General features: G+C 54.2%; 1 protein-coding gene across 50 annotated transcripts in view; it reads right to left on the bottom strand.

Annotated features, from left to right (window-relative positions):
* CAMK2G (calcium/calmodulin dependent protein kinase II gamma) overlaps positions 1-15,990 on the bottom strand; it is a 62,256-nt gene extending 46,266 nt beyond the window's left edge. For 9 of the 50 annotated variants that reach the window (XM_054437269.2, XM_054437285.2, XM_063670447.1 and 6 more), the window contains exons 1-3: positions 15,747-15,945; positions 14,335-14,429; positions 2,185-2,244 (exon numbers count right to left, since the gene is read on the bottom strand). In XM_054437269.2, the coding sequence (XP_054293244.1) occupies positions 2,185-2,244; positions 14,335-14,429; positions 15,747-15,811 (220 nt within the window). In that variant the 5' untranslated portion in view covers positions 15,812-15,945. Of the gene's footprint in view, positions 1-2,184; positions 2,245-14,334; positions 14,433-14,546; positions 14,927-15,746 lie in introns of those variants that run through there. The other 41 variants (XR_008492119.2, XR_008492120.2, XM_054437262.2 and 38 more) reach the window with 18 other exon arrangements.
* Between the last annotated feature and the right edge of the window lie 1,032 nt (positions 15,991-17,022).

The raw sequence follows: 17,022 nt of genomic DNA, 5'->3' as shown, positions 1-17,022 counted from the left end.
GCCAGGATATATGGTCCCTCTGCCTGCCTCCGTTCTGAGCCGAGGGCAGATGGTGAAAGCAAAGGGCTACCAAACAGAGTGAAGTCTAAGAGGTAAAAAAGTATGTATTTAATTCTAGAAATAAATAAAAAGACGCCTAGTGCTTTTTTCAGCTAGAATTCTATTTTTGTTCTTCCTGCTCATTTCTCAATTGTCTTCATTATACCCTGACCTATCCGTGGTCAACCCATCCATGGTCAACCCATCCGTGGTCAACCCATCCGTGGTCAACCCGCCGCCCATGGTCAACCCGCCCGCGTCGCGGGTGATGCGGACGTGGTTCTGCTTCCTGCATCACTGACCCCTAGCTGCTGTTCTCCTGCCTACATGAGGACAAATTATCACTGCTGTACCAGTTGGTCGCAAGGAGCATAAAGGAAAGGAAGTTACCCTCCTCAGATATTGAGACCTGGGTCTGGAACATCAAAATGCTTCTGTGCTTATGGGTGGCTTTAGTCACGCACATGCTTTTTCTTCCTGTTCTGGAACTTCTAGGTTAGAGGTCACAAGCTTGCAAGGCCTACAGGGGCCCAGGTGGGTAATGCAAATGTGAGCTCATAGTGGGTGACAAGGACAGTGGCCAGCGGGCTGCAGGGGCAGCCACCGCTCCTCACAGCTCCTTCTGGCCATGCAAGGTGGGGGCTCAGCGGAGCCGAGCCTTCTGACTGGAAAGGTGGGGGAATAGATTTTTTTTTTTTCAAAATGTGAAATCTCGTTTTTAAATATTGGCAAATAATAAAAATATTTTTAGACCACTGAGTCAGCCAAGCAAAACATGCCTGAATCTGTGACTGCTGTTCTAGGTGTTTCCCTCTGTGGGCCCTCTCCTACCAAAGGCAACATGTCAGTCCCCACTGCGCTGTTTTCAGGTGAAGGCCTAACCTCAGAAACCACCTAGGAGCTCCAGTAGTTCTGAGGCCAGGAACCCATCAGCTGAGAGGTGCTGGCTCTGCAGAACACACTGCATCAGGCAGAGCCGATCGCCACCGGCCACACCAATCTGCTTCGGGTGTAATCCAAGCTGCTGATTGCCATCTAGAAAGCCCTGCACAGCTGACGTTCTGACTACCTCAGAGCTGCTCCTCTCCCAGAGGGCTAGAGCAGGACCTCAGCCCTTCCACGACAGAGCTCACTTTGAGTGTTCTAGCCCGACACCTGGGAGGCCAGGGGCTGGGTAGCTCTGAAGGAAGCATTAGGCTTCAGCAAGTCACCTCACAGCCCTGGCTGCAAACAGAGCAGAGCAGGCGGCCTCCGGGGCACGGTGGGAGCCCCGACATTTAGGCCATGCCTGAGGAGCACAGAACACGTATTGTCTTTTGTGATGACTCAGGGCTTTCAGGGAAAACCTAGGAGATGCTCCTTGCTCTGTCTCATGTCAACACTGGGGCTTCTGCTCAGACACTGCAGCCAGCCCAGTTTCTGTCCCTTCTGCAAGGAGCACCAAATCAGGGCCAATGCTTTTGGCAAAGACGATTTCAGCTGAACAAAGTAAAACTGAGCCAGAGTGGGTTGAGGCAGGCGAACCTCCTCAGGCTTTAGCACAACCAACAATGTGCTCTTGTCCCCCCAGTCAGGGTGGGAGCAGGGAGAAATCCTCTTTTTTCTCCTTCCCCATCTGAGTGGTTCCTGCCATCCCTTCTCCAGAGAAGCCAGGCAGGGGGGCAGCTTGCTTTCCTGGCTCTGGGGAATACAAATGGGAGCACCATGGAAACCCCCAGAGTGTGCAGGACACTGCAGCAGGAACAAAACTCTTTCAGGTCCACAAACAAAATCCTGACCCTTTCATGAGGGCTGTGGATGGCCCCTGGTGAGGGACGCTGGCAGGCCAGGAGCCCGGAACCTCACACGCTGAGGACCCTGGACCTCAGCCCAAAGACAAAAGGAGAAAGGGAAGAAATAGCATCTGAAACCTATTCTGATGCCTCACACCCCAGCCCTGAGAAGGTGCTGCAGTGATGCAGATACTCAGGTCTCTAAACTAGAATGCCCCAGAATTCTGAGACACAGTTGCTATCCTGCTCATGTAAAAACAGACACCAGGTGAAGGTCCACAGACAGAGGTGATCCCACACACAAAAGCAGTGGATATCTGTTATGCCTGCTTCTACAAAATACCCACAAAATGCTCCATGCCCAGGAACTCACCGATGTTTGGATGTTTCAGAAGTCGACATATCCGAGCCTCACGTTCTAGTTTCTGGTGATCTAAAAGCAGAAGAGAAAAAACAAAAGCCATCAACCATCCATTCTCCTTGTGGTCACCTTGTCATTCATATTCCCACAGTTCAGGTACTAACTATGCACTTGTGATGATTTGCTGAAGTAATGCAGCAAGTCATGGCAATCCTGGGGACAACTTGTTTTCCTTTCATTTTAGGGTCTCACTCTGTCCCTCAGGCAGGAGTGCAGTGGCATGATCGCAGCCTCAAACTCCTGGGCTCAAGCGATCCTCCCACCTCAGCCTCCTGAATAGCTAGAACTATAGGCACCAGCCACCAGGCCTGGGCCAGATAGTTATGACCACCTTTTCCAGATGAGGAAATGACTTGAGGGTTTGCACATTTTGAGCCAGTGAGCAGCAGAGCTGGGATTTGAATCCAGGTGCTCTTTCCACCACAACAGGGTTTCAGTGGTCCAGGGTGTCCAGAATCTCTTTTTCTTTTTGAGACGGAATCTCATTCTGTTGCCCAGGCTGGGGTGCAGTGGTGCGATCTCAGCTCACTGCAACCTTCGCCTCCTGGGTTCAAGCAATTCTACTGCCTCAGCCTCCCGAGTAGCTGGGATTACAGGCACACACCATCACGCCTGGCTAATTTTTGTATTTTTAGTAGAGACGGGGTTTCACCACGTTGGCCAGGTTGGTCTCGAACTCCTGACCTCAGGTGATCCACCCGCCTCGGCCTCCCCAAATGCTGGGATTATAGGCGTAAGCCACCATGCCTGGCCCAGAATCTCTTTCTTGTTAGGAATACTAATAATAGCTAAGTTATACTGAGCACCTAATATATACTTGGCACTGGCTAGGGGTTTTGCATATATTCTCTACATAGTCCTGATGGCAAGCCTGAAACATAATGATGCTGATAATAAAGAGGTTAATCATCAAGATAATGACGACTTAAAATAATAATAGCTAACATTTATTGAGAGCTTACTTCTACACCAGGCAGCTGCCTCTTTTAATTTATCCTCATAACAACTCTAGGAGGTTGGCATTAGTATGATGCCCATTTTATAGAAAGAGAAACCAGGACACAAATCTTGCTTCTCCCCAGGGTCCTCCTGGCCACCACCGCTGTGAGCTTTGACCTCTTCAAATTCAGACTCCAGGATTACTTGGTTTTGGTGGAATAACCAGAAATCCACAAGTCCCCAGATCCAAGTGAGCTGCGTGGGTCAATTCCTTCCACAGGAAGGCAGAGCTCCAGTACGTGGGAAGAGAGGATGCTACTCACAGCACGGAGGCCTCACAGCCCTCCCCCACTGTCCTTCCCTCTTTCTACTTGCTGAAATCCTGCCAAAAGTCACCTCCTTCATGAAGTCTTCCCTGCTCCTCTCGGTAGACTGTGACTTCTCCCTCCTACTCCACCCCTCCAATTTCCCAATGCACTTCTCACGATTCTCACATCATATATTACATCAGTTATCTTTCAGTTGCAAGCTCTTCGAAGGGCGGGGGTACCTTTCCAGGTAGTGCTTTCTAGAGTTCTTTCTGTAACAGGGGCTTAATAAGGGTTTACTAATAACAACAGTAGTAGCCATAACAATCGCTTACTATGCATGGACTACATGTCAGGCAGAGGCATGGATTACCATATTTCATACCTACAGAAACTCTGTGAAGTAGGGATCTGATTAGCTCTATTATATTACAGAGGAAACAGGTTTAAAAAGGTAGAGTAATCTGCCTAAGGTAACACGAACAGGCAGTGATGCAGGTGATCTGAGCCTAGAGCCCTCTTTCTCCACCCCTGTGCTATTATGGCCAGATAAAGAATGGTGAGAGTTAAGACTCCAGGCTTTGGAGGGGGTACAAAAGGAAGAGAGTCCAGTTCACCCTGAATTATCCAGGCCCAGGCAGGGGCCTTCACATCCATAGCTGCCAAGCTATTCCTGTCTCCCTGCCTCTACCCTAAACAGCAAAAAGCTTCTGTAAATCTTCCCGTGGCCCTCACAATGATCCCATCAGGTGAATGCTGTGATTGTCCACATTTCCAGATGATGGAAGAAAGCCCAGGGAAGTTAAGTAACTTGCCCAAGATCCCACAGCAGGAAATGGATAAAAGGGGGATTCAAACTCAGGCCTGTCAGTGTGAGATAATGTAGGGATTATGGACTAGAAGAAATTCACATTTATTGTTTCACTAACCAAACCCAGCTTTGTCCTGAACTTTCCCTCTATCAACAGCTCTACTTTGTGGAAGGAGGTGGGGACAGACAGAGATTAGTTCCTGCTGCCCAGCTAATCCGTCCCAGCTGCCCAAAGATCTGGGTCAGGCCTTCCTTCCTGTGCCTGGGTTCAGCATGACCACTGACCAGGATGCAGCCAGGAGAACCCCAAGTAACTCCCAACTCCCAGATCACCTGGCATCCCTTGGTCCCAGGCACAGGGATGTGGCCAGTGACCTCCAGAAGCAAGGCACTCAAGGAGGCTGTAACAGCCTTGCCTGGTGGCTGGGGGCTTGCTTCTTCCAGATCTGGCAGGATGTTGACATGACCCCGCCTTCCTTCCATCCCTGGACTTGAGATGGAGGTACCAAGCTAGCCAGCCCCAAAGCTACAGACCCATGGCCCTCTCTCTGGGCACACACCTCACCACCCTCCAGCCCATAACTCTCAGGCTTGGTTGCCTGGGCAGGTGCAGGAGAACAGCATCTTGCAATGCGGAGGTGGCAGCTGAGGGAAGGCCCAGAAGATTAATGTTTATCTCCTTCCTTAAGTCTCTTACTAGCTAATGGTTACAGTCGCACAACAGCAACAGCACTAAAAATAAGGGCACTCTGGTTTACCAGTGACTTCATGTGGAGAGAAGACACACAGACTCAGGCTCCCAGCTCCTCAAAGGAGCTGCCCAGCATCCAGAGGGTCCTTTTTAGCCTCTTAGTTCAGCCTTAACTCCAAGGAGCTGAGCCCTGTGTTCCCAGCAAGGCCCAGGTCTTCTCTGAACCCCAGGACTGCACCTTGATCCTCATTCTGATTCTAAGCTGTAGAGTATGGCAATTAACAACACATTGGTTTTGGAGTCAGACAGCCCTGGATTGAGCCCAACACTGCCACATCCAGCAAGCTATTAAACCCACCTGAGCTTCATTCATTCCTTCAAGAAATATGTGTCGTGGCTGGGAGTGGTGGGTCATGCCTGTAATCCCAGTCCAGTACTTTGGGAGGCCAAGGTGGGTGGATCACTTGAGGTCAGGAGTTCAAGACCAGCCTGGCCAACATGGCAAAACCCCATCTCTACTAAAAATACAAAATTTAGCCAAACGTGCTCACTGGAACCCAGGAGGTGGAGGCTGCAGTGAGCCAAGATTGGGCCACTGCACTCCAGCTTGGGGTGACAGAGCGAGTCTGTCTCAAAAAAAAAAAAAAAAAAAAAAAAAAAAAGAAATATTTACTGAGGCCTACTATGTGACAGACAGTATTCGAGATGCTAGGAAGACAGTGGTGAACAAAACAGACAAAAATCCCTGCCCTCATGGAGCTGACACTCTAGTGGGTTGTGTATGGGGGAGGGACAGACAGTAAGAAAACTCAACAGCACGTTAGATGTCACGGCAAGTGCTGCGTAGAAAAAGCAGAGAAAGTGTGGAGTGCAGATTTAAGTAGGGCAGTCTAGGAAAGCCTCAGTAAGGAGGTGACATTTGATTAGGACCCAAAGGAGGTGAGACAGTGAGCCAGGCACATTATCTTGGGAATGAGGTTCCTCACCTCTTTTTTTTGTTTGTTTTTTTTGCTTTTTTTTGAGACGGAGTCTTACTCTGTTGCCCAGGCTGGAGTGCAGTGGCACGATCTCGGCTCACTGCAAGCTCCGCCTCCCAGGTTCACACCATTCTCCTGCCTCAGCCTCCCGAGTAGCTGGGACTACAGGCGCCCACCACCATGCCCGGCTAATTTTTTTGTATTTTTCAGTAGAGACGTGGTTTCACTGTGTTAGCCAGGATGGTCTCGATCTCCTGACCTCATGATCTGCCCACCTCGGCCTCCCAAAGTGCTGGGATTACAGGCATGAGCCACGGCACCCGGCCAAGAGGTTCCTCACTTCTAAAATAGAGACAGCAAGATCTGAGGTTTAACTGAGGTGGTACAGGTCAAGAGTTTTGCATAAGGTCTGGCATATAGCTGCTTTCCAAGGGCCCAGTGAGAAGCCTGACAGGGTCTCCTGGGCTGGGCTTATGGCCACAGCTATCACCAGAGACACTGTGAATGGGACCCACTGTCCCCTCAGCCCAGGCAGATGCAGGGTCTGCAACACAGCAACTAAGCCCTCCTGCCTGGCTTCTGGGCTCCCCACATGGTCCTCCATTGCAGTCCTGGGGGTGGAGTGTCCCTCCCTGTTTTGGCGGGGCCCACCCATGTCTACAGTCTGCAGGTGATGGGCAGCAACAGGGGCTCCTCAGAGAGAGGGGAACGCTGCAGGAAGCGCCACTGTCTGCTTCCCTCCTCTTCCTCGCAGCCGTGGCACCCTGCCATCCACAAGTTCTCCTCAATGAACAGAGCGGTTTCTACCTGCCCCGCTCTCCCCGTTCCTGCTGCCACACACTGCCCGGCCACCACCCAGCCTCTCCAGCTGTTGTTTCCTGTCTCTTCCCCCGACACTTCCTGTCCTGTAGTCACATCCAGGGCTGGCCCATGGCTGCAAAAAAGCAGAGGGTCCATCCCAGCAGCAGCGGCAGCAGAGGGGTTCCAGGATGGAGTAGTGGTTTCTAGAGCATCTTTCCCAAAAGCAAGGGCATCCCAGCTGGACGCAGCATCCCCAACCCCAAAAAGGGCGAGGCCACTGAATGGGCTTGGTCCACAGTGGGAGGGCCCTGGCTCGGCATCTCAAGGTGCTGCAAAGGTGTCTCCCCTTAAGACACCCCTCCTTCCAGTAACCACTAGGGAGAGGCTCAGACCTTCCAAGGTGGACCCTCCTCCACGCACCTTTCTACCAGGCTCATCCCCGCCCCTCCCACAGCCCAGCCCCCCCTTCCTGTTTGACAACTGCCACTTCCCGCTTTTGCACAGGGCCACTTCCTGCCTGCCTGTGTGCTACTGCCATGGAGAGACCCACCCCTGCCGGCCTTCAGCCCAGCTCCAACCACAGCCCTCTACAGGTTTTCCCCATCATGAGCAGAGGTGGCAACAGGAGCAGAAAGCAGAAGCAGCTCCAGCCTTTCCCCAGCAGCCTGCCTAGAACAGAGTGGTCTGAGCCCAGGCCAGAGCCAGGCCCTGGGAAACAAGGATCCTAGAAACCCAGCCTCTCCCGCCTTCTGCCCAAGTGCTTCAGGACTTGGTCCAAGGTGCCACGATTTCACAAGAAGGGAAGCAAGAAGTGACCAGATGCACCGAGGGAGGCAGAAAAGAGGAAGCAGATAGGGAGGTGATAGCTTGCAGCCAAGGGGTGCACCAAGCCTGCCCTTGAACCACCTCCCCCTCTGGCCTGAAGACAGAAGCCTACTCCAATGCCCTTTCCTTCCTCTGCTGGGTCAGGGGGCCAGGGAGGGCTGGCCACAGACTCTCCATGGCCCTCTCAGGGATGGGCCTGCTTGACTTAGTGACATTTTCCTAAAAAAAACACACAAATGCCAGCACTAGCTTCAAATAAGATCCTGCTGCCACCTAAACATACAACCCTCTGTATGTGGGAAAGGAGGCACATTCCTACTCTGACTGAGGACTCTCCCAAGTTCCAATCTCAAAGACATTCTTAACTTTGCAAAGGGTATTTTGCCGGTCTGTGCCTGTGACCCTAAACATGGATGTGAGAAACTTCCTGCAGCCCCACTGATTTCAGGGCTCGATGGGAGGCGGCCTCACTTGCTGCCCTCCTGAGTGCCTTTCATCTTCTTCCCAAGCAGCAGAGGCCCCCGTCTGGCCCCCTTGGCACTCTGAGGAGCAGAAACAAGGACATCGCAGGGATTTGGTGTCATAATCCACCTTCCCCAGCTGCTTATGCACAGCCCTGGGCCTGGGGCACTGACCAGTGGGAATCCCAAGCCACGATCCCACCGACCTCACCCTCACACTGTGATGCCACATCCCTTCCTCTTTGAATCTCACTCTAAAGCTGCAAAGTCTCCAATTAAAAGCAAAGTCCATCCACCACACAAGAGTAGGACCATGGTTTCTAATGCCCTCACACATGTATACCTGGTGACTAGCTGGGGGCTGTGATACAGAGGGACGGGGCCTGAAATGTGCCCACGTGACCCCCACCAAGGCTCTGTGCATGTACCCAGCATCCTCCCCTTATCTTCAACCCTCACTCAAGCAGTTTTAACTTGGTGACACAAAGACCTGGGCCCCACTTTGGCCTCTGAATCTCAAGGCAAGGGAAGCTCTAAGGAGAGAGAGAGGCTCCAAGAAATGCCCTACAGCGAAAAGGCCCTAAATCAGCTTTGACGGAGAAAATCCCCAGGGGGTCACTAGCAAGCCCCAAGAAGGCAAGGCTCTGCCTGGAGGCACTCTGGCTGCTCTCAAGGGCCAGAAAAGGGTCAGCCGTCGTGTTCTCCATGCCGCCCGGCAGGGCTCCTGGTGCCTGCAGCCTTTGCCCACTGTTTTGGTGGCATTTCCTTCATGGTAACCAGCCCCAAGTAAAACATCCCAGGAAGCAGCCCCTAAAAATAGCTCCTCCCAGGGCAGCAGCAAGCAGGGGGGAGGGGAAAGAAAGGGAGGAGAAAAGAGGGGAGCAGATGGGAAGCTGCGGCTGCTGCTGATAGGGCCCAGGAAGCGGAGATGGTGTTGGGGAGGAGTGGCTGGAAATCTCCCCACCGCACAGCCCAGAGAGGTGGGTACAGACGGGAATGGGGCCTCAGCCAGCAACGAGGAGGGATTTGCTCCACCAGGCTTGGAGCTTGGGGCCTAGATGGAGAGGTGTGAGGTGATATGCCAAGATTCATCACAGGAACAAAGTATCCAGAACCTGTGCTTTAAAGAAAGGTGCCAAGGAGTGGGTGGAGGCCACACGGCCTGAGGACACTGGGTCTGAGCCCTGGCAAAGTCACGGGCACCTGCAGCGCAAAACCAAAAAAGAAAAAAGAGACCCCAGACGAAGCTTTTGTGCTTTGGTTTCCCCAGCGGTCCTGCGGCAGATCTGTCTGGCCACGGGTAGGTGACAAAGGGGCTCTGCAGAGAGGCATTCAAGAGGTGCAAAGTGCCCATCTCCTCCTGTCACCACCCTTTTGGCACCCATGGGATCAGGCCCTTGTTGCTCTGCCAAAGCTGTTCAGAGAGCAGCAAGCATAGAGATGGGAACAGGAATGGTCACAACCAGCCTCCCCTTCCCTGTCTCCAGCCTCAGCAGAGAATGGGGTCAGCCACTCACCTCTAGGGTTTCAGCACAGCTTCTAACAAGGGTATGGTGACAAGGGACCAGAGGAAGCAGCAGGAAGAAGGCAGGGGCCTCCCTGACAGGACAGCGCAACCTTCCCACCTCCATCCCCACACTGTGATGCAGTACCCCAAGTCACTCTAGGAAGACAGGTGGGAGGGGAGGGGAACAGGCCAGTGTTGTGTGCGCTAAGGCCCACAGCTCAACGTGACCGCATGACAAAAGCCGCCTGGCAGAAGCCTTCGCACAGAGGGACCTGCAGTCGGCTTCCATCCCTTCAGGAGAGAAGGTAGAGGCGTTCCATCACTGATATGCAGGATGCCCATTTCTCTGTTTACAGAAATTGGCCTGTTTTATCTTCAGGAGGAAAGCATGGTTTCGCACACAGCCTCCTTAAATGCTTCCTCGAGGCCTGTGTTCCAGTGCTGTGTGGATTTCTCTTCCTTCTCCCACTCCCTGCATTGCTGCTTCCCCCTCCCTTCTCTTTCCCTCACTTCACCCAGATCCTTAACAGGAAAGTCTCACTTGGAGATACCACAGGGGACACAAATGTCATGGGGGCTACTCAGGCCAACACTAAGGGGGCGGGGACTCTCAGCTGGCACCATCCAGGGGATCCCATTTCAGTCCCCAGGGCCAGCTGGACCCAGAAAGGGACAGCCTTTACCCTTCTGGTGGCCAACATGCCACAACCCCAGCCACCCAGCTTGCCGCAGCCTCAGACACAGACACCCCAATCCCGAGGCCCAGAACGAGGCCCCTAATCACAGAACAGCCCATGTGCACAGATGGCCACATAGCAGCAGACACACAATCTGGAGAAGGCTGGGCCAAGGTGTGTCTGTTGAATTCCAGAGGGCATGGCAAGAGCAACTGTTGTTGCAGATTTTAGGTGGCATCTCTTAAAGAGTGGCTCATGCCTCACCTGCATGAAATTCACTGGAGCATGTGTTAAAAATGCAGATTCTGCAGCTCCACCCTAGACCTCCTAAAGCAGAATCTCTGTGGCTAAAGCCCAGAAATCTGCATTTTTTAAACTAGTACTCAGGGTGATCCTTATGCACACTAAAATTGAAAATCACTACCTGGAAGAGATCCCAACAGTGGCCCTATAGTGCCATTTAGTGACAAGGAAGGAGGAATCATCAGCTAAATGTCTGCCTACATCTCCCACTCTGCCTTATGCCCCAAGCACGGGTCTTTATCCTCATCTGTCCTCTCTTCCAGCAGCCGTATCAGGTCTGCAGCCTGGCTCCCTGGATCAGAAAGGGAGGACCCAAGTCTGTAGCAGGGTACAAGGGCTCTGGCAACTTGACTCTGAGTTTCCCAGGAGCCAAAGCCAAAAGGCAACCATGATTGGTTACACAGTCCTCTTGACCCATTCATTTAATGCGTATGTGGCTGGCATACGTCAGGCTCTTTGCTAGGGCCTGTCCATGCAGAAGTAAAGAAACACATAAGGACCCTTCCCTCACCTCTCAGGTCCTCACAAAGAGGGAAGCCTTTGCTTACATTTAGCTTCAAAAGAAATTTCTTCACATGGAATGTACAGATTAAATAAATATGTTGAAGTATTACAACAGATTTCAAAACACTGTTTCCGGTAGCATCTCTTAGTAAGGCCAAGGGCATTACCCCCGTATCCGTCTCAGTGAAAGCAACTGGAATCCAGATAAATGGTACATATACAGAAGTTTCTTGTGATGCTGATTGTTCTAGGGATAAATCCTAAACGACATAGAAGAAAGGACCATTTGCCCTTCAACTGTAGCAATATGGGGGAAATGCTTTGGATATAAGCAAAGAGAGCAGGATATAAAATGTTATGCTCCGCGAGGTGAAAATCTGTATGCATATGAATAAAGATAAGAAGGGAATATGAAGATTTAAAAATAAAAAAAGACATAAGGGCTCAGGCTCCTTGAGGGGGGTGCTCTTAAATCTTAAAATAACGACTTATCATTGCCATCACCTGGCCCACTAGCTCCTGCATCCGCCTATTTTAAATGCCTCCTTCGGCCTAGTGGAGCTAAGCTTGGAACCATGGGCTGCCTTAAGAGCCCAGCTCCACTCCTATCACGGTTCTGAAGCAAACGGAGTGACGTTATGTGACTTTCAGTGACTTTATGTAGACAGGCCCGCAGACGAAGACAGTGCTCAATGCATATCTGCATGAACTCCCCACCTTGCAACCTAGCCGCCAATGTGGGCCTCTGAGGCCACAGTGACAAGACATAACAGCCCAAAAGAAGGCTTCCTGTCTCGATAGGACCCCCCTAGAAGACCAGGTGATCCCTCTCCCTGCCTCCTAGCCACCTCACCAAGGATGCCAAGGAGAAACAGCTCTATACCCTCTTTTTATCTTTTCAGTTTGTAGCCCAGAGGATCACAAACAAGAAACATAGCAGGCAGGAAGACCCAGTGAACACAGCAAGCCCCTTCAGACCTTCACAGATGACCCTGGTGGGCCCGACATTCCCAGACACAGAAATCCAACACCTGCGGAGGCCTAGACAGACAGTGATGAGTGAAACCCAGCCCCAGTGGCTGCACCTTTATAAAATATATAGTGTAAACTGAGAGTCTGCAGGAAAGCCATGGCCCTCACTCCCTAAACCCATGGGCACCAGCCCATGGCTACCCTGGCCCAGCTCTCTCCAGGAGTTCACATCTCCCATGCCCACACCTATAGTCCAGCCCCACCTTGTTCCCTCCATCTCCAAGACAGCCCCTTTCCACTTTCCCACCTCCACACAGTACTGGCTGGCACTTACACATTCTGACCCCTCTGGCTGGCATCTGTGCCTATCATCTGTGCCTCTGTCTCAAAGTCAACCTGGCATATGAGGCCACACAACAGAGCCCAGTCTTGGCATATCCATCTTGGGAGAGGGGGAGTTGCTGTCTGAAGCATATACTTTTACTTTTCTTGAGGGGAAAAAAAAATCAAAGAGAAATGAAGTCTCATCCAGTTTGGCCAGGGAAAGATATCCGTTGGGAAAGATGGGACAAGGTTAAAAGGAGATGAGGAAGGGAAAAGGATGCTATCACACAGATCATGGAAGTTTAGGCAGGTAGGGAAGGAGTAGGAAATGAAAGCCCCAGTCAGGCAGCTGTAGGAAGTCACCACATCACCTACCCTCACATCCCAGAATTCGGCTCCCAGCCATCTCTCCTTCCCTTACCCGTGGGTCAGAGGACACTGGTGAGATGAAGAGAGCAAAGCATTGCGTCATCAACTGGAGACACGAGACGCCAGCCCTGTTTCTGATGCACCAGGGCTCTGCTGTGTGGGCAAGAGAGGTATCCAGCCTCAAGCCATCGTTCCTGCCTGCACCTTCCATCCTTGGCCAGAAGATGTCTGCCAGAGAGCCCAGCCCCTGTTGTCCCCCGCACCCCCACTCCAGGGGATCTGATTGCCCACATATTTCTATGGCAACCATCCTCAGACTCGAGGTACCCAGAGAGAAAGAAAACAAGCAAGTCCAACTTTATAGGCAATGCACACGAACAGCAAGAGATGGAGCTGGATGGGAGTCAGCAATTAGTGCCCTACTAGGGGGATGGAGAGAGAGTCCCCAGTCAGGGGGCGGACACGGCCCTGCTAAACAGGTCCCAGAACAACTGCCAACATGACAGAAGCCCAATGTCATCTCCGTGGAATTGTAGAGCTTCTCTGAGCATTTGAGACATCTATTATGTCTCTTATCCTAGAGAAACCCGCGTCATTATTGGCCAAAGCCCATGTCTTCCCCAGGGCATGTGTCCTGGCTCCTAATATATTTATGGCATCCTACTGCCCAGCCCTAATTCCTTTCTCTGAGTCTCACAACCTTTGTCCCCCAGCTGCACCCTGCAGCCCTCCAAGATCTGACCTCTGTACTCACCAGACCTGTTCACAGAGCACTTCACACATTGCTAGGTCTACACCTATCAGATGAGGTGAGTTTGGCAAGCACCCAATAGGAGGTTCGGAGAGTGTAGGTTCAAGGTGTGAAAGACAGGCCCTGACCCTCTAAGCCTCAGGTACTTGGGAGGATCTCGCAAGTGAGGCCCCAAGGCCTTGGCCTTTATGCTCCACGGACTCGGAGGCAGTGCAGTTCCTACCCAAACTGGGCCTTTGGGATTTCTAGACCATGAGGCATCACCCTCCACCCAGGACAGACTACATCTGCTGCTGCACCACCAACTTTGTAATTTGATCAAAAAAGCAATCAAGTTCATCTGGCAGAATTTGTTCCTGAGAAGCCCTCGCCAGTAGCAGCCTCCCCTGATGTTTACAGATTCCCTTCCCTTGGGAGTCTGTTCTGCCGCCTGGTGGGCAGGGGAGGTGGCTTTGTCAGAGCTGCTCACTTACTGCATTTCCAACCTAAGTCACCACTGGGGCACAGGGACCAGGAAAGGCCTGCAGTAGCCACCACTGCCCCAAAGGGAGAGGCTCCAAATGCCCCAAATTAAGAGCTCCCCATTCCATACCACCCACTACCCCCATATCCTCCACCTTCCTGAAGACCGAACTCCCTTGAGCCTTTGGGGGCCACTGCAGCTACCTGCATCTCTTCCTTCATTCTTTTGTACCTGCGCGCTTCCAGTCCCCCATGCAACTCCTTTTCTGGCTTCAGCCTGACACAAAGTCTAACCAGTCTGAAATTCCAACTCCTCTCCAAGTGCTAAAACGCACAACCCCCAATTCCTGGGGCTTCCTCAAAAGAAACCATGGCCCCTGGAGGCACCCTCGGGAAGAGGTCAAGACAGGGAACACTCACCCCGGGCAGACAACTTCTTGGTATTGATGATTTTTGCTGCGTACTCCTGCGTGGAGGTTTTCTTCACACACCTGCGGACCACAGAGAAAGCACCCCTGGAGGGAGAAGGGGGAAAGAACTGGGACACGGAGCAGGGCAGAGTGACACAGACACACTTCAAGTCTGGGGACGATGATGCTCCCACCACCAGACCTCTAGTCACACTCACGTACATGCACACACACCGGCGCTGCGACCACCACCATCCAACATGAAGCAAAAGGACGCGGCCACCGCAGGACACTGAACAGATGTGGGTGGCGTGCCGCGCTCCCATCCCCTCATCCAGTCCCTGGGCAAGGCAACAGCCTCCACCTCAGGCTGCACATCAGGAACGGGTGGGCGACGCTGAAAACACACACCTGCTGCATCTCAGACAGCCCTGCGGTCCCGGCCAAGGGAACCAGGGCAGAAGGGAGCAGAGAGACCCTGCCCTTCTCTCAGCAGGAACAGTTGAAGGTCGGGGAAGGAAAGATTAAAAAGAGGGTATCATCCCCTGAAAGAGAAATCTCCCTCAACCATGGGGCAAAGTGAGGCTCAAACCCCCCCCCCCCCCCAGCCGGTTTCATCTCACTGCATCCCGGCTCAACTGACAGCAAGAGAAGAGAGGACACAGTCAGACATCAAGAACTCCCCTTCCCATGCTATTTTCTTTGACGTTCCCCTCAAATGGGAGCTCGCACTCTCAGCTCTGGAAACGCCTAGGGGGGCGGGCGGGGCGGGGGCTGCAGTGGCCGGGCTCGGCGCCGCGGGTGGGGGTGGGGGGCCGGGGCTGCTGCAGCGGCCAGCTCAGTGCGGAGGGGAGGGGGATGCTGCGGCTGCGGCGCGGCTCCCGGGACCACTGCAGGGTTAGGGGGAGGGGACGGGGGTGCCGCAGCACTGCCCAGCCGCTGGGCTGGGAGCCTGGAGCGGCACTCGCGGGGGGCGGGGCCGGGCGCCAAACAGCCCCCCCACGCCCGGGCTCCGCAGCGGAGCTAGGGCTGCAGGGCCGGGGAGGGTCCTGAGTTGAGGCGCGTGGGACCTGGGTTCAGGTTGCGGAGTGAGCAACCGGGCAGCATTGGGAGGTGGTCGGGAGGGGGGCGCCTGAAGGGTGCGGAGGGGCGGGGCTGGTGGGCACCCGGGAGCGGTTCGGGGTCTGCGGTGTCCGCGGCGGCGCGCGGGGAGCAGCGGCCCCGCCAGTTGCTGCAGGGCGCGGAGGCGGATGCGGGGCAGTGCGCGGGGGCGCGGGGACCGAAGGCGGCGGGCGGGAAAGGCGGGGGTGGGGCGGCCGAGGGGGCGCCGCAGCGGCCGGTGCAGGGCCGGGGGGCGGGGCGAGGAGCCGCATAGCGCCCGGGCGGCAGGGCAGGCAGGGGACCGCGGCGGGCGGGCCGTACTTGCCAAGCTCCTCGAAGAGCTGGTAGTCGTCGGTGAAGCGGGTGCAGGTGGCGGTGGTGGCCATGCTGGCGGGCGTGCGGACGCGGCGGTGCAGCCCGCGCCGACGTCGGTGCACAGTCACCGCCGCCCGGCCGAGGGAGCAAGAGGAGGAGACGGGGCTGAGCCCGGCAGCACCGCGAGACTTTACCGGGGAGAGCGAGGGAGGGAGGGACACCCCCGCGCCTCCCGCCCCGCCCCGCCCCCAGCCCCGCCGGCCCCCCTCCCGCCCGGCCCCCGGCCCGCCCCCGGGGAGGGGCCTCCCGCCGCCGGCCCCGCCCCGCCCCGGATCCGCCAGCTCTGGGCCAGGCGCGCGGGGCAGCCGAGGGGAGGGGGTCTCCGCTCCGGGCCACCCGTCTGGGCAGACGGAGCTGGAAGGTTCGCGACTTATGGGCTCGTCCCGCAGCGGACCCCGCGCGGGCTCGGGAATGTGCATGCGAGGGTGCGTGTGTTAGGAGTGTAGGAGTCAGGACCACTGAGCTCTCTGGACGGGTCCTATACGCGGGTCCCGAGCCCCCAACCGGGCTCCTAGCACGTGGGGAGAGAGCCAAGGTCAAGGAGCCTGTGCCAGGCTGCACGCCCGGGAGGCGCCCCCAGCCTGCGCAGAGCCAGCTGCCAGCCGCCTTCCCTCTGGGAGCTGACAGTCTAGACTTGCGCAAGCACCAGGGCCATTATTAGAAAGAAACCCTTCAGGCGCGGGTTGATCAGGGAGACCAGGCCAAGGGCAAGGATACAGGTAGGACTCTGCGTTCCTGCACCATAACTGCAGAGATGAAAGGGTATTCTCTATCCGGCCAGAAATGAAAGGGGTGAAGTGGGAAGACTTGAAAAGGCTTTGTGCAGTGGGGGCTAGAAGAGAAAGTGGAAGAAAGGGGAAGTCCCCATTTTCTTGCAAGGCACCCTCGTACTTTTATTTTCTGGCACCTACCACATTTTGTAGTGATGCATTGACTGGTATAAGGGGCAGTAGAGCTATCTCATAGCTGTCTAAGAGTGAACTTGCATCAAACTGCCTGGCTTGGATTTCTGGGTAACTCACTGATCAGCTCTGTGACCTTGGGTAAGTCACTGAATCTTTTTTTTTTTTTTTTTGAGACGGAGTCTTGCGCTGTCGCCCGGGCTGGAGTGCAGTGGTGTGATCTTGGCTGACTGCAGCCTCCACCTCCCGGGTTCAAGCGATTCTCCTGCCTCAGCCTCCCGAGTAGCTAGGATTACGGGCGTGCGCCACCACGCTCGGCT

Source organism: Pongo pygmaeus, chromosome 8 (assembly GCF_028885625.2).
Source record: "Pongo pygmaeus isolate AG05252 chromosome 8, NHGRI_mPonPyg2-v2.0_pri, whole genome shotgun sequence".
Lineage (NCBI taxonomy): Eukaryota > Metazoa > Chordata > Mammalia > Primates > Hominidae > Pongo > Pongo pygmaeus.
This window is presented reverse-complemented; position numbering and strand designations above follow the sequence as displayed.